This window comes from Lepisosteus platostomus, chromosome 28, assembly GCF_059453375.1.
Source record: "Lepisosteus platostomus isolate fLepPlt1 chromosome 28, fLepPlt1.hap1, whole genome shotgun sequence".
Lineage (NCBI taxonomy): Eukaryota > Metazoa > Chordata > Actinopteri > Semionotiformes > Lepisosteidae > Lepisosteus > Lepisosteus platostomus.
In genome coordinates this window covers 5,001,986-5,029,684 of record NC_142638.1, presented here as the reverse complement: position 1 = coordinate 5,029,684, position 27,699 = coordinate 5,001,986, and the positions used below count along the sequence as shown (strand labels likewise).

Sequence of the window (27,699 nt, the reverse complement as noted above, 5' to 3'; positions counted from 1 at the left end):
TTCAGTGATTTTTGAGCAGGGGTGCTAGAACAGATCTGGCCAGCTGAAGGTGAAGGTTAAGAACTACTGCTTTAAACAAACTAGTGTAATGCAGAATGTGGCTTCCTCTATGAAGGCCTAGATCCTTTCACTTTAACTTCCCTGTAGCCTCAAAACCCTCTGAATTTGTTCTCAGTGGCTCTGAGATGCCACTGCCTTCTTCAATAGATGTCCTTTGGTCACTGAGTGAAAGATGCCAGCCTCAGGCAGCTTTGACCTGCCTGTGTGGTGATATGCACAGGTGAGTGTGGTGTTTGGGAATGACAGGAAGGGGATGTAATCTTCAGGTGGACTCAGAGGTCTCAGAGGGGGCTCTGCTGTGGCCAAACGCATGAATGACAGGCGGTGTTGGAGGGATACAGAATTCCCTGCCACACAGGATGGGGAGGGCAGTGTGCTTGTGTTTTCTGTTTTATGTACTTTAAGTACGTGCCCGTTCACCACACCGTGACTCTGTTTACCCTTCTGCCTGGAGGATTTTCAAAGGTTTGGATCCTCCTTTTATTAAGATGAGGCTTTTCAAGGGCACACAAAAAAGAGAATCGCTCTAGCTGGGTTACCTGGGCTTTCCTGTGCTTGCTGTTCCGGCCACGCCATGACTGGAGCCCCACCTTGAATGACTCAGGCATCATGAAAAACAAGAAAGGATTGCTTCCGTTCCTCATCCGTCTACACTCTTTCGATGCTGGGAGACTCCTTGACTGCTCCATGTAGCCACCTCTAAGAATTTTCTTGGCATATAAGACTTCATCAGGGCTGAGCCAGTTTTCACAGCATCTCTTTCGGCAGTAGCCAGCAGCCTGTTCATATTCTTGAAGTTTGACCAGCTCGCTTAGAAGAGATACAATTAGATGCCGTTGTCAGAACTCCAGAGGTCTTGGAAAATATCGAGAATTTCACACCTCTAAGTGGACCAGAACATCTTGGACAGAACCTATACTTATGGTTTTCTTTCTCATGAGATATACTTGAACAGATTTTGTGTTTACAACTGTTTGTCAGTGCTCAGGTCAGGTCACAGGGGATGTATACAGTGGTTTAAAGAGTAGCTAGATCCTGTTAATGCAAAAAGCTGGGTCTTAGTGTTTCATTCTGGAACTGGAGAACTTTTATTAGTTTGCTCTGTGCTGTTAACCCTAGCTCCTAATAGGCTAATATGCTTGTTTGCATGTGCACTAAGTTTTCCGTGTGGATTTGTCCCTCTTTTTTGATCAATGTAATCATACCAGGCTGTATAATGAAGCCCCCATTGGTGTTCATTTCTTGCCAGGTTTGCTGATAACAAGCTTTGCTGTGGTTCAGGTCATTTGGGGTTTTATAAAAGCAAGTTTTGGTTCCTGTTGGTCTGGGTAGGAAAGCTGTCATTGGTAAGCTGGGCTGTCTTTTCTCTTTTGGGCCTGAGAAGACCTGTAGTGGGATCATGGTAAATAAGTCTTAGAGAGCACAGTTCTTGCAATCCGAATCTATTTAAATGGGACCTGGAAGCTCCAGTGATTTTGTAGAACAGGATACGTTACCGGTATTGTTGTGTGCTTGCTAGATATATGCATTCAGGACAAAACAGACTGCCCATTTTCACACAAAGTGCAGCTTGTTTTGCAATGATAAAATTGATTTCTCAGCACCTTTTCTGTCCTCCTAACCAGTGCTGTTCCTCTCTTGTAGTTCTGTGCTCTAGCAGCTAGGACAGCAGCAGGGCAAGAAGCCGTCGGTTCTGATTCCCCACTGGGCCTGATTCGCCAGCCCCTGTGCCGCGATGGGGGAGCTGTTCAGAAGCGAGGAGATGACCCTGGCCCAGCTCTTCCTCCAGTCGGAAGCTGCGTACTGTTGCGTCAGTGAGCTGGGGGAACTGGGAATGGTCCAGTTCCGCGACGTGAGTCCCTTCGTGTGCCTGTTTTTCATGTGAAGGAAGATCGCCACCTATTGCACGACGGCGTGCCGTGAATCTGTCCTGCTCTGCCCTGGTTATGAGCCTCAGTGATGAAACTGGAACTTCTCTCAGACCTTTGTGCTGTCTTATACCCTCGAACCCCTGGCCGAGTCGTGACGGGCCCCGTTAAGAAAACACTATGTGCTGCGGTTGCCACGCTCCCGAAGTTGGAGGGCTAAAGCCCGTCAAACGCATTCCAATATTTTAAGAAGATAAAGGAGAAAATCAGGAGTGGAAGCTAAATAAAGGACACTGGGGAGGGGTTAATAGACCCCCAGATAGACTGTCAGATAGAAAACGTGTGGCTATGCTGTCATAGGTCTTGCAGTACCAAAACGCAACCTGGTTGTCCTGCTTCTATCAGAAGGAATGAGTGGCAGAAAGCTGCTTATTCCTTCTGAGGGTCCCGCAACAGGATAAGGCAGCTAGGAGCCTGTCCCAGAACCTCAGGGCGCAAGGCAGGACTACACCCTGGATGGGACAAGGCAGGCCATGGTGGGACAGGCCTACGAGCACTGCCAATTTAGAGACACTGGTTAGGTCACGTGGTAAAAACCCGCTTGAGCATGCATACTCCACACAGAAGGTACTCCAGCCAGAAACCGAACCCCCGACCAGGACAGCAGCGTCATCATGCTGCTTAGGGGTTTCACAAATTAGCGAAGCTTTTGGTAGTAAGAAAATATTTTTTTTGTTTTGCCTGCAGCTCAACCCGGACGTGAATGTGTTCCAGAGGAAGTTCGTCAATGAAGTGAGGCGATGCGAGGAGATGGACCGCAAACTGCGTGAGTGTCCTCTCGGGGCCTTAAGGGCCCCTTCCCTTCCCGAAACTGTATGTGGGATTTCTTCCATGCCAGTGGTGTATACTGGCGTACAGTAGATGGGATTTCTTCCGGCCCAGTTTCCTTGTTGGTTTGCCGAGCCTGTTTTGTTTGGGCCTTGTCTGCATTTCGAATGGGGTAGGGATGAGCGAGTGTGTCTCCCCTTCAGGTGCCTTTTGGAGTTTCCCTTGCTGAGCAAAACGGAGAGAGAGAATTCAAGCAGCACTGCACAACTTTCTTACTCTCCTTGCAGTGCCCTGCAGCTGCAGTCACACGGTCTCTGAAACGCGGTCCTTTCCCAGTTTCTAGCTGTGCTTGTGCTGGCTTCTTTTCTTCCTCAAGCAAACTGGCCTGCATGCATAAAGACCCCAGCCTGTTCTGTGTTGGTGCATCTGGTGTGCGATTGCGGTTGAGGTGCCAGGTGTACACGCCCAGGATTTGACTGAAACACACGTGTTTGTTTGTTTTTTTAGGGTTTGTGGAAAAGGAGATAAAGAAAGCCAACATTCCGATCATGGATACCGGGGAGAATCCGGAGGTGCCCTTTCCTCGGGACATGATCGACTTGGAGGTAATGCTGCAGCCCTGGAGGAAGCTGGAGAGGAGGGGTTGAGCTCTGTTTTTAGCGCACTCCTCCTGAAGCCGGGCCATTCTCCTGAGCTCCGTCTGTCCTGACGGTTTCCCCCCTCCTCTCGCTCGCAGGCCACCTTCGAGAAGCTGGAGAACGAGCTGAAGGAGATCAACACCAACCAGGAGGCCCTGAAGAAGAACTTCCTGGAGCTGACGGAGCTCAAGCACATCCTGCGCCGCACGCAGCAGTTCTTCGACGAGGTCAGGAAGTTCGTTGGCCCCTCTGGAAGGCGTTCCCACCGCCATCATGACAGAGCCACGCTTCTGCCATCGCCATAGTCTGTGCCTAGACATGAGCCAAGTCCTGTCCTAGCGCACAGGCAGTGCAAATATGTAGAAACTGCAGATCCCTGTGTCGGAGGTGACTTAACAGTACGAGCAGAACTGGTGAATGATTAATTTCATTACCAATGCAATACAGTAAAGGGCTGCTCTTTACCCCGCGGAAAAGCTATTTAATCTGCTTCTTTATCTCTTTAGGAGCTGTTAGGCAGTCAGATTGAAGTAAATAAGTCAACTGCATGTGGTGCTTTACCAACAACCATTGCCTTTCAGACACTCGGTGGGGTTATGGAGCCCAGGGGAAGGTTCTTCGGGCTCCCCCTCTGGCCGGGCCTGGGTTGTGCACACTGTAGCTCAGCATCCGCTCATTCCCAATTACGGGGGGGCCTTCAATGATTTTGCTTTGGTGGGAGCCTGGAGGGGGGTGTCTTGCGATCAGTCTTCCATCACGGCGGGCCGCAAACTTCTATGTATCTTCATTTCTGGTTCTCAAACAACAAACCGAAGTCTGGGGTTTAAGCCCGGTCTTATTGTTAAAGGGGCTTTGAGATTTCCCCGGGCTTGGTGTTTAGCATGTTTTAAAAAATGATTTGACATCAGATTTTTTTTTTTTCCCCCCGTGGTGAGGGGTAGGGGTGACAGTAGCAGGGATTAAGACATCTAATGATATTTGTCCTTTTCCCAGTCTTCTGTGTGTTGTAATGTCTGAGAGAGCAGTAGGCACTAAGAGTGGAGGTCAGGGCGCGTCCTGCAACTGAGAGCAAGCGAACACGCTGCCCCCATCCCCTGAGCAGAAGACTGGGAAAGTAGCTGTTAATGGCATGCGGTTTCCTCCTCCCACAACTCCTCCTTTCCTTCTCTCTCTCCTCCCTGCCCTCTGTCTCAGCACTCCTCTCTTGGCTCTCCTCTCTCCATGCTTGATGTGTCCGGGTTTAATTTTTCTTGCTGATGAATGAATGGGATTGACCTCTGATCATGTCTGAGATCACCTGCAACTTTAATCATTAAGTAAACTTGTTCGTTCTGAAAATCATCTCGTTTGTGCGTGCAAATGTGAGAAACATTTCACACTGAAAAAGCACACAATATGGTATTCGATATTTGATGCTATTCGGTATTGAATGCCTTCACTGCATATATTGATACAGGCTGATGGATTGTGTAGTTGTTCCCCTTCTTTGTAGATCTATTTGAAATTTGTCTTTTAACTGTGCTTTCTTCTTAAACCAATAGCAAGGGCAAGAGTTCGTTGCTAAATCACTTTGCAATTCGAAACAGGGTCTGCAAGGTTGTGCATTTTGCATATGCAGTTCGCAAATGTTTTCCGACAGAACCTGAAATGGATCCAACACCAGTTTCAGTTTCTATTGCTAGTCTTTGACGGGACTTTTGCTGTTTGCTGAAATTGAAAGGGATCTGGTTTTCCGTGTAGTATTCAGAACTGTTTAATGAGGGGTTTTGTCGGTGACTGCTGTTCCTTAATTTAGGACAGCAGTAGGTTTCTCAAACCCCTTATTTCAAAATGTGTGCATATTCTTAACTCTCTATTTCCTTGTTTGTGCTCAAACCCTGTATTGCCTTTCAAAGATGTTATGTACACACTCCACATTTTTTAATTCTAAAAATGCAAATATCATGCAATCACTGCAGGTTCACATTTAGTGCACGTCTGTATATATTTCAAAATCTTTACACATCTGTGACCCCTACTGCAATATTTGTCAAAAGCAAAGAAAAACAAAGGAAACTATGATGTAAAGAAAGAAATTGATGTTTTTATCCTTGTGGGTGGGAGAAGTGTCGTCTTCATAGGTGGCAGCATGAGCTGTCCTGTCTAGCCTTGAGCAATTTACTGGTTCTTCCCAGCAAACCGAAACTGGACAAACGACAAACAGCAGGCTCGAGGCCCTAGCCTTGATGCTGGGTTCTGTCCCCGTTTGTATGACTTTTTCATTTGATATTTGTGTGCATGGCTGGTTGCGTTCTTGTACTAACAATCTCCTCTGAACCGCGTTTTTATTCTTTGTTCCTCCCAAATCTCTTCTCTTCATCCCTTCATGGCTTCTGTCTTCCAGCTGTCTCTTTCTCCTCTTGTTCTCACTCCTGGTTCCTGCGGCCGCATGTCACTAACGAGCTTCATTAGCTATTAATTGGTTTGTGAATTCAGGCTGAATTGCATCATCATCATCAGCAGATGGCGGACCCCGACCTGCTGGAGGAGTCGTCTTCTCTGCTGGACCCGAGCGAGGTGGGCAGGGGAGCCCCCCTGAGGCTGGGGTGAGTACACAGGTGTAGGCCCACCCCTCCACCACCAGCAGACACCTGTCCCTCAGTGCCCTCTGCCAGCCTGCATGGACTGGGCACCTCCTGCGTGATCTCCAGACTGGGAGTTTCCAAAACCAGTTTGTTGCTGGCAGGCATGTACAGAGCCCTGCCCTGAAATAAAATGGGCAGCAGCCTGGACATAGCAAATACATCTGTGGCACAGCCCAAAGCACAAAACAGAGCAGACTACAACATAGCGGGATTTATAACTCTGGCTTTGTGCGACGTGCAAGGTCTGACACAGATGCTCATTTTGTGACCACAATCTCGATATAGAGCACAGTCATTGTCATGTAGCTTTTGTACAACAATATTGTTGGGCATAGACACTTCTATCTATACTGAAGAAGAATTCCTCTAGTATTATTCTGTTGCTGTAATTTGAAATCCATGTGTATTTGTTGGTTTTAGTGATACTGGTATACCAGATGCCTCAGTTATGTTTTTTTTTGTTGCCCTGCTTGCATGCAAGTGAAAACTGACATGCAGACATAGTGGGATGAATTGCAGTTTCCAGTAGTGGACATTTCACTGCAGGGCAGCAGCTCTGCCAAATGAAGCAGAGGATCAGGCACTGCCTTTCTGACTATTTTGTTCAGCACTTAGCAACCAGAATGCAGTCCCAGCTGAGCTGCAGAGCATCCGAGTTATTTACAGAGCCTGAGACCTGCAGCTGGTGTGTTCGAATATCAAAGGTTACACACAGTGGAGTCTTAGCACACACTGCACAATTGCAGCGGGCATCAATTTCCAGCCGATCGTATTTTATAGGGGCCCAGGATTTGGTCACTTAACAGCAGATCAATGGGAATGCAGGCACACTAATTCCAGGCTGGCTCGGGGACTGTATCAGGCCACCAATATCCTGAAACCTCTGCTGCCAGACCGATACATCACCAGAAAAACAGATCGATGGACACAGAGACAAATTGCTGAGCAGCTTATGCTGTGCAAATGCAGCGCCTGCTTTTCTTTTTAAATGCCACCCAACGCACGGCAGTCCATCTTAGGCTTGTGCAGAAAAGGGCTTCAGACAGCACTTGCAGATGGATTCAACAACAGTGGCCTAACGCTAGTATTGTGCGGTTTTTAATTTTTTTTTTTTTACATCAAACCAAATCATTGTAAGGTGCTTTCCAAAAAAAGGGAAGGCGGTGTTTCATGTTCCTGGACTGCTAATCTCCTTTAATTCCTCAATTTATATTGAGATCCCTCAGATCATGTGTTCTATGTGCACTTGCCAGTTCAGTTTATAAAAGGATCCCAAATGCATCAATTCTTGAAAACTGCATTCGGACCCTTGAAAAATGAAGCATGGAGACATGCGTTTTTTTTTACCTCGGGTTTCTCATTAATCCTTTGAGAACAGTCAAAGGTTATTTTAAAAAAAGAACAGAGTCTGTGCCAAGATTTCACTGCAATACCCTGTGGGGACTGTTGGGGGGGAAAAACAGCATTTTATTCTTCTTATTCATTCGTCTGCCACTTTTATCTCAAGTGACTTGCAGATGTTACAATTATGTTTTTTTTCCCCGTACACATTTTGATCATGTGTACAGCTGGTGCAATCTGAGGAGCTGACCGTGCTCAAGGGCACAGCAACTGTGTCCCCAACCTGGGATTTGAACCCGTGACCACAGCCCTAACCAGAGTTTCACAGACCCCAACTTGCTCTCCATGAGACACACAGACAGGGAGAGAAGCTGGGGGTCAGAGCGCAGGGTCAGACATTTATACAGCACCCCTGGAGCAGTTGGGGTGAAGGGCCTTGCTCAGGGGCCCAACTGAGTAGGATTCCTCTGCTGGCCGCGGGATACGAACCGGCAACCTTCCAGCCACAGGCGCAGATCCTGAGCCACAGCGCCACCACTCCGCCCCCCTTTTTTTAAAGATAAATTTGAATCTGGTTTGCTCCAGAGAAGCGTTTTTGCTCGAGCTTGAAGTGTGTAGTAAAAGACATGGTGTTGCTTGTTTGGCCTTGGAGTTCTCCGTGTGGTGCCTGACCCCCCCCCCCGCCCTGCCCCCTCACAGGTTCGTCGCCGGGGTGATCGGCCGGGAGCGAATCCCCATGTTTGAGCGCATGCTGTGGAGGGTGTGCCGAGGGAACGTGTTTCTGCGGCAGGCGGAAATCGAGGACCCCCTGGAGGATCCGACCACGGTCAGTATCTGGGCCGGGGGGCCGGCGGGGTTGGACGTGACTGGGAGAGTGGGGGGGAAGTACAGCTGGTCTTACTGGGTCGCTTACGGTGAGGCGGTCGGTAACTGGGGGCGAACACAGCCTTGCTTGAGGGTGAGGGGCGCTCACGTGGGCTGACCCCTTGGCAGCAGTCCTGGTCTTTCTTGACGGGCCACATTCGGGGGGGATTGTGACTGAGGGGCCACAGAATTGTACCCCTGGCTCCTCGGGCAAACCAAGATAGCCCGTGTCCGAACCTGCAGTTCCTCTCCTACTGGGCCAGATTACTGTGCCCACAATGCGTGTCCAACCTGTCTCACGTCAGCCTTAACCCAGCTCACGTTCCCAGTCGGCAGGTGAACAGTCCTGGAGACTTCCTCTTTCTCAGACAATGTGAGCTTTTGCTTTGCAGGAAATGCTTGCAGCCGAAAACACATTTCAGCAATTTCTGAAACAATTTTTTGGTCACAGAGGTGCGTTTTCAGACTGTTAAAAAATAGTTTTCCTTGGAGACTTGGTGTTACTGCATTAACCTGTAGAAAAAGTGTAACATTTGAAATTGACTGAGTTGGGATCAATAAATGTGGGTGAATTCGGTTCCACCTTTTTAACACTGTGCCACCCTTCTCTTCCCACAGGGAGACCAGGTGCACAAGTCCGTGTTCATCATCTTCTTTCAAGGTGACCAGCTGAAAAACCGGGTCAAGAAGATTTGTGAAGGGTCAGTGCAAAAGCAGGCCAAGACCATCTCTTTTGGATTCCTGAGTTATTTCTTTTCTAAAACAGAGGGCTTGCTTTATAGAGTAAAGTGCAGTTATCTTGAGAGCAGTCTTCCAAACTGTATTGGCTTATTTATTTCCATCGTCAGAAAGGCAAGGGTTAAGACTCCTGCAGACCAAATGCCTTCAGAAAATGTGCCCCAATTAGCCTCTGCTGTTTCTTCTAATCTAAGAGATTGTGCCTTGTTTATTTGACAAATCCGTTTAATTTAGAAAAATCTGGCGAACTGAAAGTTATCCCATTAAACTGATATGCTTTCAGCCCAAGTCAAAGACTTGAGGTTCGTTTGCTTAAACAAAAAAAACTCACAAGGTTTAAACTTGCTTTGCTTACTCAGCGAAGGAGTCCGCCTGAGCAGTGGTTGAGCTCTGCGGTCAGGGGTTCGAGTCTGGGTTGTGTCACTAGCCGAATGTGACTGGAATTCCCCAAAATGTGTACTGCCGAGGGTGGGGTGAGATTAGTCTTCTGGCTCAGAGCGGCACAGCGCCCACTACAGGCTCCTGGGCTCTAGTGAAAAGACAGTTTTCCAGTCAAGTGCTGAATTTCCAGCATGAGGCTCTCGTTGACTATGATGCAGTAACTCAGTGGTGAGGGGGATCTCAGGCTCCCCTGAGCACCGCTGCAAGCCAACAGAAGAAAAAACCCCACTGGCTATTCCAGGCAAGGTGACTGTAACCAAAATAACCACCTTAATAATCTCTCTCGATACTTTCTTCATAAAAAGTCATGGTTTTGCTTTGCGCTAGCTGTGCTGATCGCTGTGTTTCAGATTCCGGGCGTCCCTGTACCCATGTCCCGAGACGCCGCAGGAGAGAAAGGAGATGGCCGCCGGGGTCAACACCCGGATCGACGATCTTCAGATGGTACGGAAGTGGGAGGAAAGCCCTGGTCCTCAAGGATCGAGGAATCCACTTCTCCAGTAACTGGTTCTGGAAACACGGCAGCTCTTGGAAAACGTAGTAATCGCTAATAGTGTGTCGCTAATCATGTGTGTGAGACCTGCCCTTTCTAAGCCAATGTCAGCACGCAGAAGGAGTTCTGCAAAATGAGGATCTCATCCAGTCCTTTCTTGATAGAAACTAGGCTTCCACAATACGTCTGGGTAGCTTGTTCCAGCCTCACACAGCCTCTTGGGTAAACACATGCCTCCTGTTTTCAGTTTTTAAACACACCTCCTGCTTGTGCCCTCTGCTTCGTGTTTCACTGTTCATCCTGAAGAAATCTTGATGGGTTGATGCTGTCAGGGCCTTTGTGGATTTTGAATGCTTGTATCGGGTCCCCTCGTAGTCTTTTCCTTTCGAGACTAAGAAGATCCAGTCCTTCCAGTCTGTGAGTGCAGGACATTCCCTGAAGACCCAGAATGTATCTGGTTCTTTGGGCCAGACGCAGAGCAGCAGTATTGTTGTTTTTTTTATCACACGGCGCCCAAACATCCTAAACGAGGCCGTGCTTTGTGGGAGCTGCGGGTGGCACAGTCAGTTTGCACAGATGACAGATCTCCTGCGATTCTGCCGGTCTGTCAGCCTCCGTGGTTTGTGACCTCATGTTTTGTGACAAGCCAGGCTCAGCAGTTTTGCTGTCTGCTTGCAGGGGTTTGTGTCGTTGGGCTGTTCATTTGTGGTTTGTATGTTCATTTCACAACTTCAGTCCATTTCCCCAACAATTCAGTTTATGCCTTTTATCCACCCTGAGAGATCTTTTCTGTTTTTTTCCTGTTGTAATAAGTCACTGCACTTCACTCGTGCCTGCAGGGGTTGTCCGTTCTAGACGCTCACTTGCTAGGTAATTCATTCTGGACTCTCACTTTCTCCATCGTTCTTTCTGGAAGCTCGCTTTCCAGATGATTCATTCTAGCCACAGTATTCAAGCCCTGTCCATTTCCCCGATTTCTCTTCGCGTTCTGATCATCCCCCGGAAACTGGCATTTTCCTTAAGACCAAACCAGACAATTTGGGAGCTGCGTTTTTCCAAAAGCTTTCAAAAGTGGAAATGTTAAGAACCGCCCCCCCAACAACACCTCCTCCTCCTTTGCTGTCCAGCGCTCTGCAGAAAGAGCCGGAAACTCCAGTTTTGAGAAGCGAACATTCTTGAAGGCACCTGTTGCTGGGCCTCAGTGCTAAAGATCATTTTCCCCCTTGTCATTATGTAAGCCCACTGCCAAAGCACTCACTGAAGTCGCCTCTAGCAAAGCCGTATGGGAAGGCAGATAACTTTATCTACATCCAACATCTGCGCTATGCAGCGATAGGGAGGGGCACGCTTCTGGTCAGTGAGTCAGGCCTATTGTTAACGAACCTCAGCAGGGAGGGTGAAGACAACTGTTAATTCCATCCTCTTTTCTGCATAATTTTACTTCCTGCAATGTGTGCCCTTGCATTTTGCAGCACAAGTGAAAGGGGCTCCTGGAGACTGTGTTTCTTCAGTGTCTAAGGGCTTCTCGAGGTACCGTGCAGTGAGAAATAGCTTCACAAAAAAACTTCATGCACAATATTTTGGCCACTGCCGAAAATATTGAGACCGCCCTTATCCCCTAAACAGTGCCGTGTTGAGCCTCAGCCAGCAGCAGTGTATTCCTTAAGCTTGTGAAGGAAATTAAAGCTATACAAAATAAGCTCTAATAGAATTTGTTAGCCTCCTTTGAAAAATGTTGACTTTAATTTTCCACATTTTTGTATTTACCTGTCAACACACTGTGATGCTGTACCTAAGGTTATGGTATTAAATTCACAGCTGTAAATGCTTCTAAAAGAAACGTGATTCTCCCGTCATAGTGTTTACTGTGGTGAAGTGTGGCGCTGTCCTGGAAGCATGCTGTTATGGGTACATAAAAGACAGAAATTATTAATATAAAATGTGAAGGCGTAGCACAACAAATGCAACAACAGCAAAGGTGTACGACTTGAATGGTTCGTTCAAGGCGGTGCAGCTGTGTTTGGCGTTATTAAGTGATCCAAAGGTCTCCGCTTAAGATTTTGCATTACCTGGATCACAATATTTCTTCTGGGAAGTGAAAACGCTGTCCTTATCGGGGAAGGAAAACCGGCTCTTTAATCTCTCTCTTCTCCCCGGGGCTGACCCACCCACATAGCTGCTCTGAGCTCCCACCGACTCCCTCCCCCTCCCTTTGGTGACTGTGATCGCCCACTCTAGCGCGGCTGGCATGTCTCTCCCCTGCCTCACGCCGGTGGGCAGCGCCCCCACACCACTGACTCACTCCCAGCGGCCTGTCCTCGGTCCGCCAGCTGCCTTCAGTCACCTGGATCAGTTACAACCCCTCGCCCGCTTTCGGTTGCCTCTTGGCGTGTCAGAAGGCGAGTTTATTTTACCCAGAGCGCCCTGCTCCCCTGGCGTGAGCTCGGTTGCGTGGGCTGTGCGTGGGTTAGGGGTGCTGGGGGGGGGGGTTCACATTTGCTGATCCTGAGGAATGAGTCTCAGTGAGTCACACACAGTGCTGGCCCGTGTCGCAGCCCGCTGTAGTGAAGGACTGGAGTCATGCTACTCATGCAGCTCAGCTGTAATAGAGCATCCCCTCAGACGAATCGCAGTATTTACAGTTTCAAGCATACGTGTTTGCAATCTTTAACAGAAACTGTTATTTTCTTATTTATTAAGTGTAGTAATGACCATTAAAAACGTATGCCCCGTAATTAATTCTACAGTGCTGTGCTCGAGCTGTCATTAGTGTGGCATTAAGATGCTTGATTTCCCACTAAAGATATTTGAACTTTTATAGCTTTTTCATCCATTTACATACCAGCTACAGCTAAACATGAAAGCAACAGTATCAAGTGTTTGGGGACAGAAAGTGAAAGATGTTTCTGCAGTCTGGGGGATTGACGGAACAGAAACCGCGGTCTGCTTTGTGAATGTGAACGCTGATCCTGTAGCAGTGTGCACTGGAGGGCAGGGGGATCTGGAAAGTGGATAAAGGGGAAGTGGGAGGGAGGAAGATGTGATCCGCTCCTTCTCCCCATGCCCCGCAGGTCCTGAACCAGACGGAGGACCACCGGCAGAGGGTCCTGCAGGCGGCCGCCAAGACGGTGAGGGTGTGGTTCATCAAGGTGCGCAAGATGAAGGCCATCTACCACACCCTCAACCTGTGCAACATCGACGTCACCCAGAAGTGTCTGATCGCCGAGGTGTGGTGCCCCGTGACGGACCTGGACTCCATCCAGTTTGCGCTCCGCAGAGGCACGGTGAGCCGCAGGGCCCAGGGGGACACCAGCTCCGGCACTCCACCGCCTTTACACTCCCAGTGCATGTGCACTGGTCTTTCATTCACAGCAAGGTAGTGAGCACCCGTCTGCCGAGCTACAGGACCGTAATTCTTCGGGCTGTAATGCACAGTGCCAGGCACCCTTTCTGTGGGGTTATACGGGAGGAGAGCAGCTGGAGATGTTTTCCACTCTTCCTGCGCTGGTGTTTGCATTGCATGTTCTGTTTGAGGGTGGCGTGGCAGCGCAGTAGTTAGCATTGCCTCCTGGCACCTCTGGGCTCCAGGGTTCAATCCCTGGGGTGTAATCTGCGTGGAGTTGGAATCTTCTTCCTTTGTTTGCATGGGTTTCCTCCTGGTGCTCTGGTTTCCTCCCACAGTCCTGTTGGTACCTACGGGTACCAGAAATACTGGTCCAGGTGCAGGTGTGTCTGCACCCCATCCAGGTTGTACCCCGTCTTGTGCCCGTTGCTTTCTGGGATTGGGTTTTGGCCCCCTCATAGCCCTAAATTTGATGAAGAGGTTGAAAAATGGAGGGGTGAGTGCATTCTGTTTGATTGGCTGCTTTCTGCTGAGCTGTGTGCAACCCTAATACGCTTCTCTAAAGAGCCAACCCAAGAAAGCACTGTAATGTGAAGTGTGTTAATAGATCACCTATTGCCTGGCAGTTTAGTATACTCTGGTCTTCTGAGGCAGCATTCATGTGTTCAAGACCCAGAAGGAATATCACAGCTATAAATCTCCATGCCAAGGATACACAAGAGTGATTGTTGTCTTGCGTGCTTTCTTACAGCCTTCTCCTCAAATTACTGATTAAATTTCAGCTAAGGCCTTGTAATAGGTGCAGGTGGTCTTAAAACTGCAGAGCAACTGGAAGATATTTGGAAAAAAAACAGGATATTTATGAGGAGATACATGGAAGTTCCTTGTTTTCTTAGAATTGCAGAATTGTATTTTGTCTCAGAAATGACACAAATGATTTAAGTTTTGTTTAGTAGACTAGAGTCACAAACATATTTTAATTGCCGCTGATAACAGAAAAAAATGCTGGAACCTTTGCATTAGTTGAAATTATAGAGCAAAGTGAGCTCTATATGAACTGTCCAGAGGTTAAACCAGTAGGAAATATTTTGTACAGATGGTCTCAGTGAAGGCATGAGTCAAGAGGAGCTCAGTGAAGGGAAAGGTGGCAGCAGTGAGCTCAGTGGAAACACTAAACTTTCACTCCAATCCCTTGGACTCGTATTCTGAAATGCTTCAGTGTTTAACCTCCAGGTTGTTTTGAAATTGCAGTGGATGAATCATGGTGTGGGTGAGTCATTTGCCTGCATGTTTTTGAAAGGTCATGCCAGCAGTATAATATACCCGCTGCAAATAAATGTCTGGAGTATCTGTGGCCTCTGTCCAAAATTAATGAGTTATTGGACACTGCATAATCTGTTTGTTCGCACTTGTCAGTCCTATAATCTTAGGTATGCTTTTAGTACAGCATAGATCCTTTTGTCCGTTTTGAACATTTACGTCTTTAAGCCTTCATTACCATGATTCATTTGGATATTAAGAATCAGTGTTCAATGTCCCTGAATACTCATGGACACCTGTTGTGTCAGGGGAGCTTCTGAATTTTTGTTCAAGACCGTTGTGGGTCAAGATAGACGTGACCTGGCCTGGCTGTGGTGACTTTGAGTTTATTGGTTGAAGCAGGGGTATTCAGTCCTGCTGCTGACAATCTGCTGCGTGTGTGGGTTATTAAGGTCTAGTCCAAGACTTGGGAGGAGTTATTTAATTGGTTGAATTAAATCAGTCTCCCACCAGTGATGTGCACCACAGATTATACAATGTAAGATGTAAGAGCTCACTCCCGAAGGCATGAGATTCCACGGCTACAGATGGAGCCAATTCAGCCCAAGCAGTTCCAGGACCTGCACTGTGGAATTCTTCAGGTCAAAGGTCAAGGTGGGAGAGAGTTGTCAGAATCTGGAGGTTTATGGGACCTTAGATAGTTCTGGAATTCTCTCTCACAGACTCATTCTCCCACCTGCTCTGTTTTTCATTTAGAAGACCAGCAGTACCAGTGTGAAAATTCTGGGAAAAAAGTGTACCATTGCTGATGTCTGATTACTGGGAATAGTTTTCCCCGATACGTCCTGAAAAAGCTTTGCACCACAGCACAGAGCTGAGTTTACTTAGGGTCTTGTTTCTTAGGCAGCTGTGTCCCAATACCATGTATTATTGAAAGCAAAATATAGCTCAGATCTCATTTCTTTCCACTTCGCCTGACTTAAGCATACTTTTTCTGATTGGAAATATGTCAAATTAAACGTCCATCTGTAGCTGTACTATGATTTTGGTTATTTTATCCATTAGTTCCAGAACAATTAGAGACTGTAATGAGCTAAGTATTTGGATTCCAGCTCTCTTGAAGTTAATTACAACTGATTAAGAAAAATGACCAGACAGGGCTTTGAAAATGACTATATAAGGCACTGCTTTTCGCAGGTCTAGGCACCTGTTTTCTGGAGGTCACTGCACGATGCTTTACAGTAAAAAAAGAAAGGGGGATATTTGGGAAGACTGTAGTTAATTTGATAGAGGGATCTACAGTATGTCTGAGCATGGCCGTTTCTTCCCCCAGGAGCGCAGTGGCTCCACGGTGCCCTCTATCCTCAACAGAATGCAGACCAAGCAGACGCCTCCCACCTACAACAAGACCAACAAATTAACGTCCGGTTTCCAGAACATTGTGGATGCCTATGGGATCGGGAGCTATAGGGAGATAAACCCAGGTGAGGCCTCTTTTGCCTTTCACTCCGAGTCTATTTGGTGGGCTGACACAGGTAGGGGCTTCACTAATAATTTTTTTGGGAGAATGTATTTGAAGATGTTTTGTCCTGCAGTTTGCTCGGTTCTGCCTTTTTCAATACAGCTCTGTTTAAGTAAGGTTTGGGAGGAAGGGGGCTTATATAGGGTTGAATATACCATCGATTTCATAATGTGGAGGACTTGACACTGTGTATCTGCAAACACTACCAGTTGGCCAGGACCTCCCTCTGTTTTTCCCCCTTAACCCTCAGGGCTAGAGTTAGGGTCTAGTGAGTATTAATTACTGGATCTGAATCACGGAAAAAGGAATCGTCCCTCTATCATCTGTTATGTCCCTCTATGCCTTCAGCTCCATACACCATCATCACCTTCCCCTTCCTGTTTGCCGTCATGTTTGGGGACTGTGGCCATGGTGCCCTGATGACCTGCTTTGCCGTTTGGCTGATCCTCAGGGAAAGCCGAATCCTGTCCCAGAAGAGCGACAATGAGGTACGGACTCTAGGTGGCCTGCTGCTGAAAGTTGACAATAGCTCCAGAACTGCCGAGTCACTTGTTTCCACGAGCTGCCTGGGATGTGGGTTCTGTGTGGAACTGCTGAGTCAAACTTCACTTTGCCAGGTTTTTCCAAGAGCCGAGAACCACCAGGTGCAAAAGTAATATGGAAAAGAGCACACATGTACAAAAAACACCTTGAACATGCAGTGTTTAACGTAGCTCCATACAGCTGTCCAGATGACCAAGTGAGCAGAACTCCTTCACACCAACCATCAAGGAAAGCCTTTGTCTTCCAATAAATGCATGAAAAACTTTTTTTTAAATGAATGATCATTCATATTTCCTTGGTTTTAAAATAACTGCACAAATAAACATTTGTACCATTGCGTCACTGAATATAAGATAATGATAAGTATTGAGGGAAGCTATAAAATACTAGTGCAAGCAGTACTTTCTTAAATTAACGACAAAAATGTGGGGATAACCATTTCCAATTCGGAATTGGTTACGATGCTCGATGCTGGCATAATTTGTAACTGAAAGTGATAATTTTTAATTTTTCAAAAGCTGCGGTCCCCAACCCGGATAATGATTATCCCGCTGTAGTTGTTCAGAGGGGGAGCAAAGCTGATTGTTCCATATTTGTGGAAAGACGATCCCGTCTCTGGGGATGTCGCTCCGACGGCTGAGCGCTGACTGCGTTGATGTCGGCCGGTTTTCTCGCCTGTCTGTCCACAGATGTTCAACATGATCTTTTCTGGCCGGTACATCATCCTCCTCATGGGGGCCTTCTCCATCTACACGGGCCTGATCTACAACGACTGCTTCTCCAAGTCGCTCAACATGTTCGGCTCGGGCTGGAGCGTGCGCCCCATGTTCACCACCGCCAACTGGACGTAAGTCGCTGGGATGTGGTCCCAGTTTACACTGACCGGCGCGCCAGTCCAGCTGCTCTCACACAGGGGCGCTGGAAGTGCTCAGCTTGGTTGTCAGAAGTGGGTGGCATGGATCGTTTGTTTTGTCACTTACTGCACCCATTATTTAGTCTTGGTCTCTTTTCAGGTTCAGATAGTGATCTCAATATCCATAACACCTCCTTTGATTGTTTGAAAAGGGAACATACAAGCAGTCAGGAAGCATTTCTGTACAAGAGCCAGCAATCGCCCTTGGTGGTGATTTCAAGTTCAATGCAAATATCTACTAGTTGACGAATGGGAACTTGACAAATGATTGCTTAAATCTCCAGTAGTTTTAGAAAATCAGAAGGCGCTGGTCTGAGGCAGTGGGCTGAGTCCTAGTGTTGGTGAGGTGGCATGAAAGCAACATGCTGAAGAAAACACCATCCAAAGACACGCTCAAAGACAAGCAGAGAACTCAAAAACACAGCCGCAGGGGAATCTGTGAGCAAAATCATAGAAAAGCACTGGAATGTGGCACAGGAGCATCCATAAGAGAGGGTTCAAGTAAACATGGCCAGAGCACTCGGGTAACGCCAAGACTAGTTAACACTAAGACTGAGCGGCGGTGCAGTGCAGGGGCAGGTGTTAAAAAGCCAGGTGATTGACTGCGCACAGGTGCAACTGATCTCTTGTGCAAGAGCGCGTTGTCACGGCAACCGGTTGATTGACGGGCCTTCCGGTCGCCGTGGTGATTCTCGCGCAGTTTCCAGCGGGAACGGGTACGACATTTGTGATATCCTTGCTGCTCGGCCTTTCAGTCCCCGCTCCAGGGAAGGTGGCTTTTTCCAGCTGCTGTGGCACGACATGGACGCATTTCCTCAATCTTAAAATAAATGAATGAAATAATTAACCACGTTCGTATTCCTTAACTTAAGGGGTTTGTAGGGCCAGAGCATTAACCAGTCTCTGTAGATTTGAAGGAACAGAACTGAGAGTGACATTCTGTTCCTGTGTGAAATTACTTGCAGGATTTTTCAGCTGTCCTTCTGTGTTTATTCACCAATGTTCTCCTGGTTTGCTGTGCGAAATCCGACCAGTGTTCTTCTTGAACAGATGAAACGACACACAAAGGATGTTATATTCCCTTTCTAGAACCGAGATGCTCAAAGGTAACCCAGTATTGCAACTGGACCCGGCCATCAAGGGAGTCTTCAACGGACCATATCCTTTAGGAATTGATCCGGTAGGTCTCTTGTCCTGATTCCTGCCTAACTTCAAGTGCAGCTAAAACCAAATGCCAGCTCTGATGGTAACTTACTGGTCATGGCCAGGATGGATCAAATCCCTGGAGGGTGTTAATGTGGTTTTTAGTTTAGGCTGAAGTGTGTATGGTGGCGCAAAGAAGAAGGTTCTTGACTCTGTCCCTTTGGCGAACAGAAAATAGTTCTATTGGGTTAGAGAAGGGGAATGTGGTTTTGCCATCCTGTGAGAACCTTCTGATACCTGTTTTCCAGATCTGGAACATCGCCACCAATAAGCTGACCTTCCTCAACTCCTTCAAGATGAAGATGTCCGTCATCCTTGGCATCATCCACATGCTGTTTGGCGTCACCCTCAGCCTCCTCAACCACCTGTGCGTACTGCCTTTAAAGCCAGCTGTGGCCAATTCTGTGCTGCAGCGTGGCTTTTGTTTTTTGTGTTTTTGCTGTGTGGCTCACCGTTTTGTTTGTGTGCTGGATCTTATCCGACTGCCGGCTGAATGAAAAAAAGAGATTGATTGTTTTGGTGTTCAGGTATTTCAAGAAGCCCCTCAACATCTTCCTGGGTTTCATCCCCGAGATCATCTTCATGACCAGCCTTTTCGGGTACCTGGTGATCCTCATCTTTATCAAATGGGGGGCCTACGACGCTGCCACATCCAAAAGTGCCCCAAGCTTGCTCATCCACTTCATCAACATGTTCCTCTTCAACTACAACGACAAGAGCAACAAAATGCTCTACACGGGACAGGTAACCCTGTGCACCACTTGTTCTCGATGTATCAATGCTTATTCATTAATTTCCAAAGCTTTGGATCTCGAATAGGATGGTTTTTGGTATTCTTGTTGTGTCCTGAGCAATCCAGAGTGAGGTAACATGGTCAAAGGTCCTATATGGTAGGGACTCCCCCATGTAACGGGGGTTGAACTATGTGATCCAAGTGTTGCAGGTTCAAGTCTGGATCACACTAGCGGCCAACTATCCAGCAGAGAGAAAACTTTATTATATTTCACAATAAACATCTCACAATAAGTACACACTCATGCAACGTCTTGCAATCTCTATTACGAAAGTTCTTAAAAAAGGGTGATTGTCCTTTATTAATCCGAGCAAGTGGATTCTGGGGCTGGATTTGCACAATGAAAGAGCCTCTCCGAGCCCTACCGCTCGCTGTTGTCCATGCCTTTTCCCAGTGGAGCGGACAGGGAAACAGGTCGGAGGGGCCCGTCTGCTCTCCTTCATTCTCTTGCCGAGACCCAAGATGGAAAGATGCAAATAGATTATTCCAAAATTAGCTGGGGGAGGGAGGGGTCTTCATGTACCCATTATCGTAAAGCAGCTAGTGCTGGTGGGAGTCACAGAGCAGAAGGCTGGCCTGTGATCCCATGACTGCTCTCACTATCCCAAGGCTTGGGTACCTGTGATGCGAAAAATACATTTGTCAATTCTAAGCCTTTATCTGATCTACCTGTATTCAGGGCCTGTAGATCACCGTCCAGCCAGCAATGTACTCTCAGTATATTTACAGACAGAGCAAACACAATTCCAGCACACATCCCCTGACTCCGACATTATTATTACCGGCTGGCCTGAGCAGCTGTTCTGCATCGTTCTTTTTCCCCGTTCTCCAGGTGGGGATGCAGTGCTTCTTGGTGGTGTTGGCCCTGCTGTGTGTCCCCTGGATGCTCGTGGTGAAACCCCTGGTGCTCAGACGCCAGTACCTGAGGAGGAAGCACCTGGTATGTATCCGCTGGGCACCTGTTTCCGTCCTAGGCTGGCAGGTCTGCTGCCCCGTTCCTTCAGTCAGCAGCCAGAGTCGACAATTTCTGTCTCTGAAACCAGGGCGGCGGCAGGGCCCACGTTTAACTTCTCGGCCTGTTTCGTCAGAAGGTGAAATACGATCTAATGATGGCAGCTTTAAAATCCAGTCACTCTGCTCTGACGTACGTATTCACAGTTAATCAGAGGAATTCAGTGCAGAGGGAGTTTAGGCCACCCGAACTGAGGTGCTCTAAACGGGCTTACTTCTTGGATCCAACACTGTTACTTGTCATGTTCCCTTTTCTTGTGTGTTTATGGAATTCATCCATCCGTTTTCTACCCACTTCGTCCAGTTTAAGGGTCGCGGGGGAACCGGAGCCTATCCCAGCAAGCAGTTGGGCGCAAGGCAGGGCTCACCCTGGACAGGACATCGGTCCGTCACGGGGCAGACACACACACACACACACACACACACACACACACCAGGGCCTGTGTTCCCTATTTTCCCACCAGTATGCCTTTGCACTGTGGGAGGAAACCAACCTGAACACCATGAGAACATACAGACTCCACACAGACAGCACCCCAGTTCTGGAATTGAGCCCAGGGTCCCAGCATTGTGAGGCAGCAGTGCTGATCACTGTACCACTGAGCAGCCCTTCATATCCGATAATTATTATTGTATTTACCTGAATTGCATTTCTGCTGTGTGTTTGTGTTCCACTACGGGCATTGTCGTTGTCTGCCCCAAATACGTTGCCCTGCGGAGGGGGTAATAGGATAGAATATTATGGGATATGGTCATCAGTTAAAAAAAAAACCCATGAGCTGTGTGGTTGCAGCACTGCAGTGCTCCTCTTCCCTTCCAGGGCACTCACAACTTTGGGGGGATCCGCGTCGGCAACGGCCCGACAGAAGAGGACGCCGAAATTATCCAGCACGACCAGCTCTCCACCCACTCGGAAGACGAGAACGAAGTGAGTCCCGCCTCGCTCGCCCGCTCGCCCGCTCCCGTGCCTGCCGCCGCCGCCCAGCTTTCGCAAGTTTTGCTTAAACCGGTTGCGCGCATCGCGCCGCTGCTGCGGAAGAGGGCCCGGCGGGGCGCCAGCGGAGACGGGGGTCCGTACGATTCGAGCGCTTGGCGTCCCCCCCCGCCGCCGCCTCCGCCTCCGAGAAGCGCTTGCTGCGCCCTTCTGCATCTGTGTTCGCTTCAGCTGAGGCTTTTGCATTTGTTAGAGTACATTCATTTGCCTTGCTCTGTCTGGAGGGCAGCGCATTAAACAAAACCCTTCAGACAGTGGGGGTGGAGCACCCCGAAAGACAGGTTTCTGTCCGACCTCCTAGGCAGTTACAGGAACGGTTCTGAAGGAAGGGGGGAGTGTATTCAACGTGTCCAAGAAGGACTGCTGTTTCTGCACTGTTTGGTTTTGTATGACCATTTCCAGTACGTGTTCAGTGTAACTGATTTTAACATAAACTGAAGGGACCTGTTTATTTTACGTTTAAACTGTTTAAAATCCCTTCCATTTGCGGCGCACTGTATATAATTTATACTGACGAGATCATTCTCACTCAGTGGTGTTTATGAACGTGTTGAGTGTATTTTCTTTTTCATCACGCTGGCAGTAAGCTTAACAGTTTTTTTTTGGTTTGTTTCATTCACAGTACTTTTGTTTGGGGAGACTGACTTCCAGTCTTCGGTGGAAGACTGTAAAAGCGAGTTCTCTCACACAAACATATATTTTTTTTAAGCAGAACCAAAAATCCGTTATGTATCGGAGATAAATTACCATTTAGAAACTGTAAATTTGGGGAAAGAGCTTTGGGTACTAAACAACCTGAGAGTTATAAAAAAAACAAAACAAATTGGGAATATCAGCTATCTAGTTTTGCTTACAAGTGTTTGAGATTGTTAATGTTCAAATGCAGTGCTGCATATTATAAATCACCATTAAATGATCATGAATGGATAGTGGACAATTGAAAGAAATGCAGAATGTGCTGTTTTTCTTTTAAAAAAACATTACTCTGCTAGACTAGACAATCAAGAGACATACTAAACCCATTCGGGTTCTGCTGGAATAACCATGAATTATTCAGCTCTGGGTGCTTTACTTTGCTCTGCCAGCAGGTTACTTTACTGAAGATCGTGGGCTTTGCGTAGGCCACTTTTCATTTTCCATTTCAGCGAGAGGATATATCACATTTTAGGGTTCTTTAAACATGCGAGGGTCATTCTTCAGTTCGGCGTCATTAGTTGCTGTGCAGGCAAAATAGACACAAGCTCAGGAAAATTGGGAGAAAGACACACGGGCTGAGTATTACTGCTGTTAAAAAGGGCTTGCCTGTTGCGTTTCACTTTGCCTCGTTTTCTAAAAACTATATAAAACAATCAGAGTGATCCTCTTTCTGGAAAATCTTTGAGCAGTATGCAGTTTCCTGCAACTCAACCTCCAGATTTGGGTACAAGAGCTGACAGCATGTACACTACTTACATAGAAGCTGCCAGACATCCATCGATTACAAAATTTACACTGGAGGATCACTGTTTTGTTTCATATATAAGCTTTAAAAGCGCTTCAGAGGCTTAGGAGTTGTTTTTTTCTTGGTTTAAGTAGCACTATAGTTCTGCTTTAGTCTTGGCGTCTGTTATGACGAAAAGTACAGATTCAAAGAATCACAAGAAGGAAAAGTACAGCGAATACCCCCTTGCTTCTCTGGCGCTTTAGAGCAGAGTTTGGTCTTCGCCTTAAAAAATAAATGCTCAGTTCAATGACCTTTGAGAAGTGGTTGGCTGCATGAAGTTTTGAAGCAACTGAATTTCCTGAATTCATTCCATGAAACAAGAGAATGAATTTGCAGCAGCAATGGGAAGCCAGCGGGAGGAACAGGCATCGGTTGCCTGTTCCCTGCGGATGCTCCCGTTCTGTTTGAGTGAATTTCCAGTTGCACACAGTTGAATTGGGCTGGAAGCATGTGAGATTAGGGCTGCACAAATGTAACCCCCCGACCATGCTTCATGGATTCTGCTGGGTTTCTCTGCTGTGTGCTGTCGGTCAGTGCTGGGGTCCGAATGGTTGTGCAGGCAGACAGCACTCTGATGGAAGGACTGGGCACAGTGGCTGAGCTGCCTGCCCAGCACAACTCTGCAACCCCCTGCACCATGTCAGTCCTTCTCACGGATTTGATGAGTTTAACAATAATAGGAACCCCAAATCGAGCAACGCTCCACCCAATCTTGTGGCTCTCCTTTAATTCATCAGCAGTTTCGAACCTGTCCAGCATGGTTACATTTAGGGATGCACCGATATACAATAACGATAACCGATAATGAACAGTTTGTTGTGGCCAATACAGAAACCGATAACCGATCATTTTACTTTTTTGCATTTTAAAACAAGCTCACACTATCATCCACAGCTGAGGTGTAATGAGGGTAAGAAAGCTAAAACTCGGTAAAGATGGATCATTGATTAAAAATTGGTGAAAAGGTTCCACACCGCCAACATTTTCACTCTGCAACAGCTGTACTGTACCCAGTCGAGTGGATCAGTGCGTGCACATAGAAAAAAAAATAGTGGCACAAACAGAAATAGGGCGCCGCATTATCGGTTGTCATTATTGGCTGTAATTCCAAAATCGGAACGATAATAATTAATTTTTCAGATTTATCGGAGAATAATGTATATCGGCCTCCGATACATTGTGCACCCGTAGTTAAATTGGTCCAACTGGGCCGTAATGGAAGGCTCTGTGCTTCCGTGAATTTAAGATCCCGCACGGAGTCATTGTTTCAGAGTCCTTTTCGCTTCCTTAGCGACGTCCTGTTTCAAGATTCAGAGGATTATTTTTAGGCTTTTAGGTGGAGTAAGCCAGCAGGTTCATCTTATAAGATAAACTTCATCCTCCAAGAAGTGGCGACTTGTTCTATATGTGTAAACAATTCATTTTTTATTTGTTTTTTGCTTGGTCAAGTTTCTCAAGACTTGAGCTGTAACATAACTGCGCAGCAGAGGGCACCAGGTTGAATTGTACCTGCCTGGCACGCAAGAATGCGCTCCAACAGCACAGTTCCAGAAATCCGTCTTACATTCGGTTCCCAGTGGAAACCGGCTTCGCCGATCTGGCCCTGATTGCTCTCTGAATCAATGAAGGCCTTATACAAAACAGATTATTTAAAGATGCTTAGCTGCGCACTGGGACAGGCTTGTGTGTGGCTAAACACTTAAAGGTGTTCACTGAGTAGACCATGTGCTTTCCCATAGCCTAGACATGCCTGGGCTACAACCACTGCAGGACTGTGAATGTGATTCCCCATTCGGGAGTGGTTGCTCAGCTGAGCAGTGCCAGATGTTGGGTGGGGCGCTGCTTTCTACCCATCAGCGACCCCCTGTGTTTTTCTAGGTACCTCTGACTATGCAGTGCTGTGAAGGAGGGCTGCATCTGTCCTCCTGTTCAGAGTGGCTGCTGCTGGTGCTACGGACTCGTGTTCTAAAAAGAACTGAATGGCCTTCAAGTGCACATTAAGAGGAAGAGCGCTGGCGTTCAGCGCTGTTGAACCACCTTGAGTGTTATACAGTAGCAGCGGCCCTACTCGGGCAAAAATAAGCAAATCCATAAAGGGAGGGATAAAAAACTAATTGTAAAAAGTACTAAATTTGTTTCATAATTATTCTGACCAAATCTGCGCACCCCTTCAGACACAGCATGGTCTTAGTTCTAGATTTTATATATATATTTCATGATACCTTTTGTTCTCATAACTAACGCATTTCTTCCTGAACACTGCACTAAACTTAACCTGTATTGTTTTCAAGCCTTCTGATGACGAAGTGGTAAGACCTACAGCATGTGTGTGGAGCATGTTTGTCTGTGGGTGTGCATGTGGGTCTGTCTGCTGTGTTCTATCACTCATCCATTCTTTCCCTACTGTAACACTCTGCTGAGGAGCAGAGCACTGTGTTTGGGTGTGTTTACACAGTGGGTGATGTGGGAATGGGTTTTCCTTCAGCAGTGATGACTCAGACGTGTGTCAATGAAAGTGAAATTACTCTTGTGTTAATCAGTGCAATAATCATCTTACTAATGATATACGTTCAGAGGTGTGTGTTAAGGAGTTAAGACTTGGGAAGGGGTGTGATTGCCCAAACTATTTTTCTCTCCTTAAAATATCCAGTTTTTAGCATTAAGCTTGAGAATTGTTTTAAATAACAATGTCAAAATGCACATTTGTAAATGCTGCAGATTACAAGTATCCTCCCATCCTGTAGTCAGGCCTCAGTCCTTAAATAAAACTGTTTCTAAAATACAAATTGGGAGCCTTTTTGGAGAGCCTGGGCTTATTATGCCATGTTCTGCAAAATATTACACCCCATTGGATTAATGTCACGTTTAGACTCAGAAAACCATGACCAAAATTATTTTTCTTGTTTGTTAATCACTTGTTAACCACAAAGAAGAGGAGGTACGTCTTCTAGATAGACTCTGGATGTGGTTAGGAGATTAGAATTGAGCATATACTCACAGCTCTAAATTTTAATTTGAGGGTCAGACTGCTTTAAAATTTTCAAACCATCATTTTTTTTGTTGGTAAGCAAATGTTCAATGACTTGAACATTACTTGTGGTTGTCAAAGCAGTGCACAGTATGTCTGACAATAACTTCCTGTTACATCAGTTCCACCAGTCTCCTCCCTCACACTGTTTCACTTACTTGCACGCTCGGCTTTGTGCTTGAGACTAGAGTTTGAGGCCGGACTGACGTTGAAGTAAAACTTTTCATGGATTGATTCATGATTTTAGCATCTTCTCCCATCACGGTTTGCTCCGTAGGATTTAGCAGGAATCGTCTTCCTCCGGTATTGCAAGACAAAATAACTGAACGTTGCATGCTCCACCATTTTTTTCCATTAAAAAGAACCTTTGTCAAAAAAAGGAGATCAAACAAAGTAAATGTGTTAGTTTTTAAGAACATTAATGTTGTTCGTTGTAGTTTCGAAGCAGAAAAAAAGCATACAGGTTGGAAAGAGGAAACTTGAATTGTTTCCAACACCTTTTAAATCAGCCACAATGGGCAGTAGGTTCCTGTGTTTTGAAGTTAAACTTGGCTTCCTGAGGTACACACCATGTCTTACCTTTAAAAACTCTGTTTGACAGATGTATACCTCTTCTTCTTGAGTCACTTCTGAAAGAAGGTTTACAGAAAAAAGAGAGGTTTCTAGGGCTGTAATTTAGCTTTGAAACCTTTTTATGCGTTCCTGGGGTTATTGAGGGTTCACAGAGTCTCGGTGTTAGTCCTTGAAAAGCCCTGTGAATACAACTGCAGTTCTCTCTTGACCAAACAACCAGCACAATGTTTCATGGGCTTAAAACCTGTCATATTTCTAAGCTGAACAATAAAATTGGTGAATACGAAACTTTTCTGAGATTCGGATTTGGGCTTCTGTCAATCTTTGGAGTTGTACCGAGATCAGGGCCCTGGGTGAAAATAAAATGAAATGCTAAATAGGCACAGTTAAGGAGGGTGCAAGAGTTGGTCATTAGTTCCACTACAAAGTGCTTCTGAATGTTGAAAATATTTCACATAATTAAAAAATAAAAGCGCTTACAGCTATTAAACAGGGATTTATGAAAAGGCGTATCTGAAATATCTGTTCAAGTTTTGTAGATCTGGGCAGGTGTTCATGCTTTGCAAATCACTGCTAAATCAGTGTTTTATTTGTTCAGCTAACACCGTGTGGAAGTGCTGTTTCTCACTTTATAACCCCCTTACAACTGATTACAGAAATCAGGATAACTTCAGCTGGTAGCCTGACCAGGTCTAGTGCTCACTCTGGACGGCAGTCTTGGAAGGTTGTATCTGTGCGAGCGGGCAGGGAGAGTGGGCTGTGTGCGGTCTCGTGAGGCAGGCACTGACTCGAGCTCTCCTCTCTCCCGCCAGTTTGACTTCACCGACACCGTGGTCCACCAGGCCATCCACACCATCGAGTACTGCCTGGGCTGCATCTCCAACACTGCCTCCTACCTGCGGCTCTGGGCCCTCAGTCTGGCTCATGCGCGTAAGTCTGCAGCGGCACACAACTCACTGTAAAACACCGGTTAAAACACGTAGCGGGCTTGGAGTGCAAGATCCATCCTGTTTTCCCACAGATTGGTGGTTAGATTCTGGGCTATGTAATTAGCCGACTGTGACTGGGTTAGGGTTAGGGTTAGTGTGGCACATATGTCGTTCCGATCAGTCAAGGCATCAGGTCGATAGGCAGCAGT

At 46.8% G+C, this 27,699-nt stretch overlaps 1 protein-coding gene across 5 annotated transcripts in view; it reads left to right on the top strand.

Annotated features, from left to right (window-relative positions):
* Positions 1 to 27,699, top strand: part of atp6v0a1a (ATPase H+ transporting V0 subunit a1a) — a 43,040-nt gene that overhangs the window by 2,089 nt on the left and 13,252 nt on the right. The window contains exons 2-20 of one of the 5 annotated variants that reach the window (XM_088622981.1): positions 1,705 to 1,912; positions 2,676 to 2,754; positions 3,264 to 3,361; positions 3,493 to 3,621; positions 5,897 to 5,979; positions 8,059 to 8,185; positions 8,842 to 8,924; positions 9,753 to 9,846; positions 12,967 to 13,179; positions 15,832 to 15,982; positions 16,369 to 16,508; positions 17,253 to 17,410; positions 18,566 to 18,656; positions 18,928 to 19,046; positions 19,207 to 19,423; positions 20,305 to 20,412; positions 21,304 to 21,411; positions 25,252 to 25,269; positions 27,374 to 27,491. In XM_088622981.1, the coding sequence (XP_088479107.1) occupies positions 1,796 to 1,912; positions 2,676 to 2,754; positions 3,264 to 3,361; positions 3,493 to 3,621; positions 5,897 to 5,979; positions 8,059 to 8,185; positions 8,842 to 8,924; positions 9,753 to 9,846; positions 12,967 to 13,179; positions 15,832 to 15,982; positions 16,369 to 16,508; positions 17,253 to 17,410; positions 18,566 to 18,656; positions 18,928 to 19,046; positions 19,207 to 19,423; positions 20,305 to 20,412; positions 21,304 to 21,411; positions 25,252 to 25,269; positions 27,374 to 27,491 (2,251 nt within the window). In that variant the 5' untranslated portion in view covers positions 1,705 to 1,795. Of the gene's footprint in view, positions 1 to 1,704; positions 1,913 to 2,675; positions 2,755 to 3,263; positions 3,362 to 3,492; positions 3,622 to 5,869; positions 5,980 to 8,058; positions 8,186 to 8,841; positions 8,925 to 9,752; positions 9,847 to 12,966; positions 13,180 to 15,831; positions 15,983 to 16,368; positions 16,509 to 17,252; positions 17,411 to 18,565; positions 18,657 to 18,927; positions 19,047 to 19,206; positions 19,424 to 20,304; positions 20,413 to 21,303; positions 21,412 to 25,251; positions 25,270 to 27,373; positions 27,492 to 27,699 lie in introns of all 5 variants that reach the window. The other 4 variants (XM_088622980.1, XM_088622978.1, XM_088622982.1 and 1 more) reach the window with 4 other exon arrangements.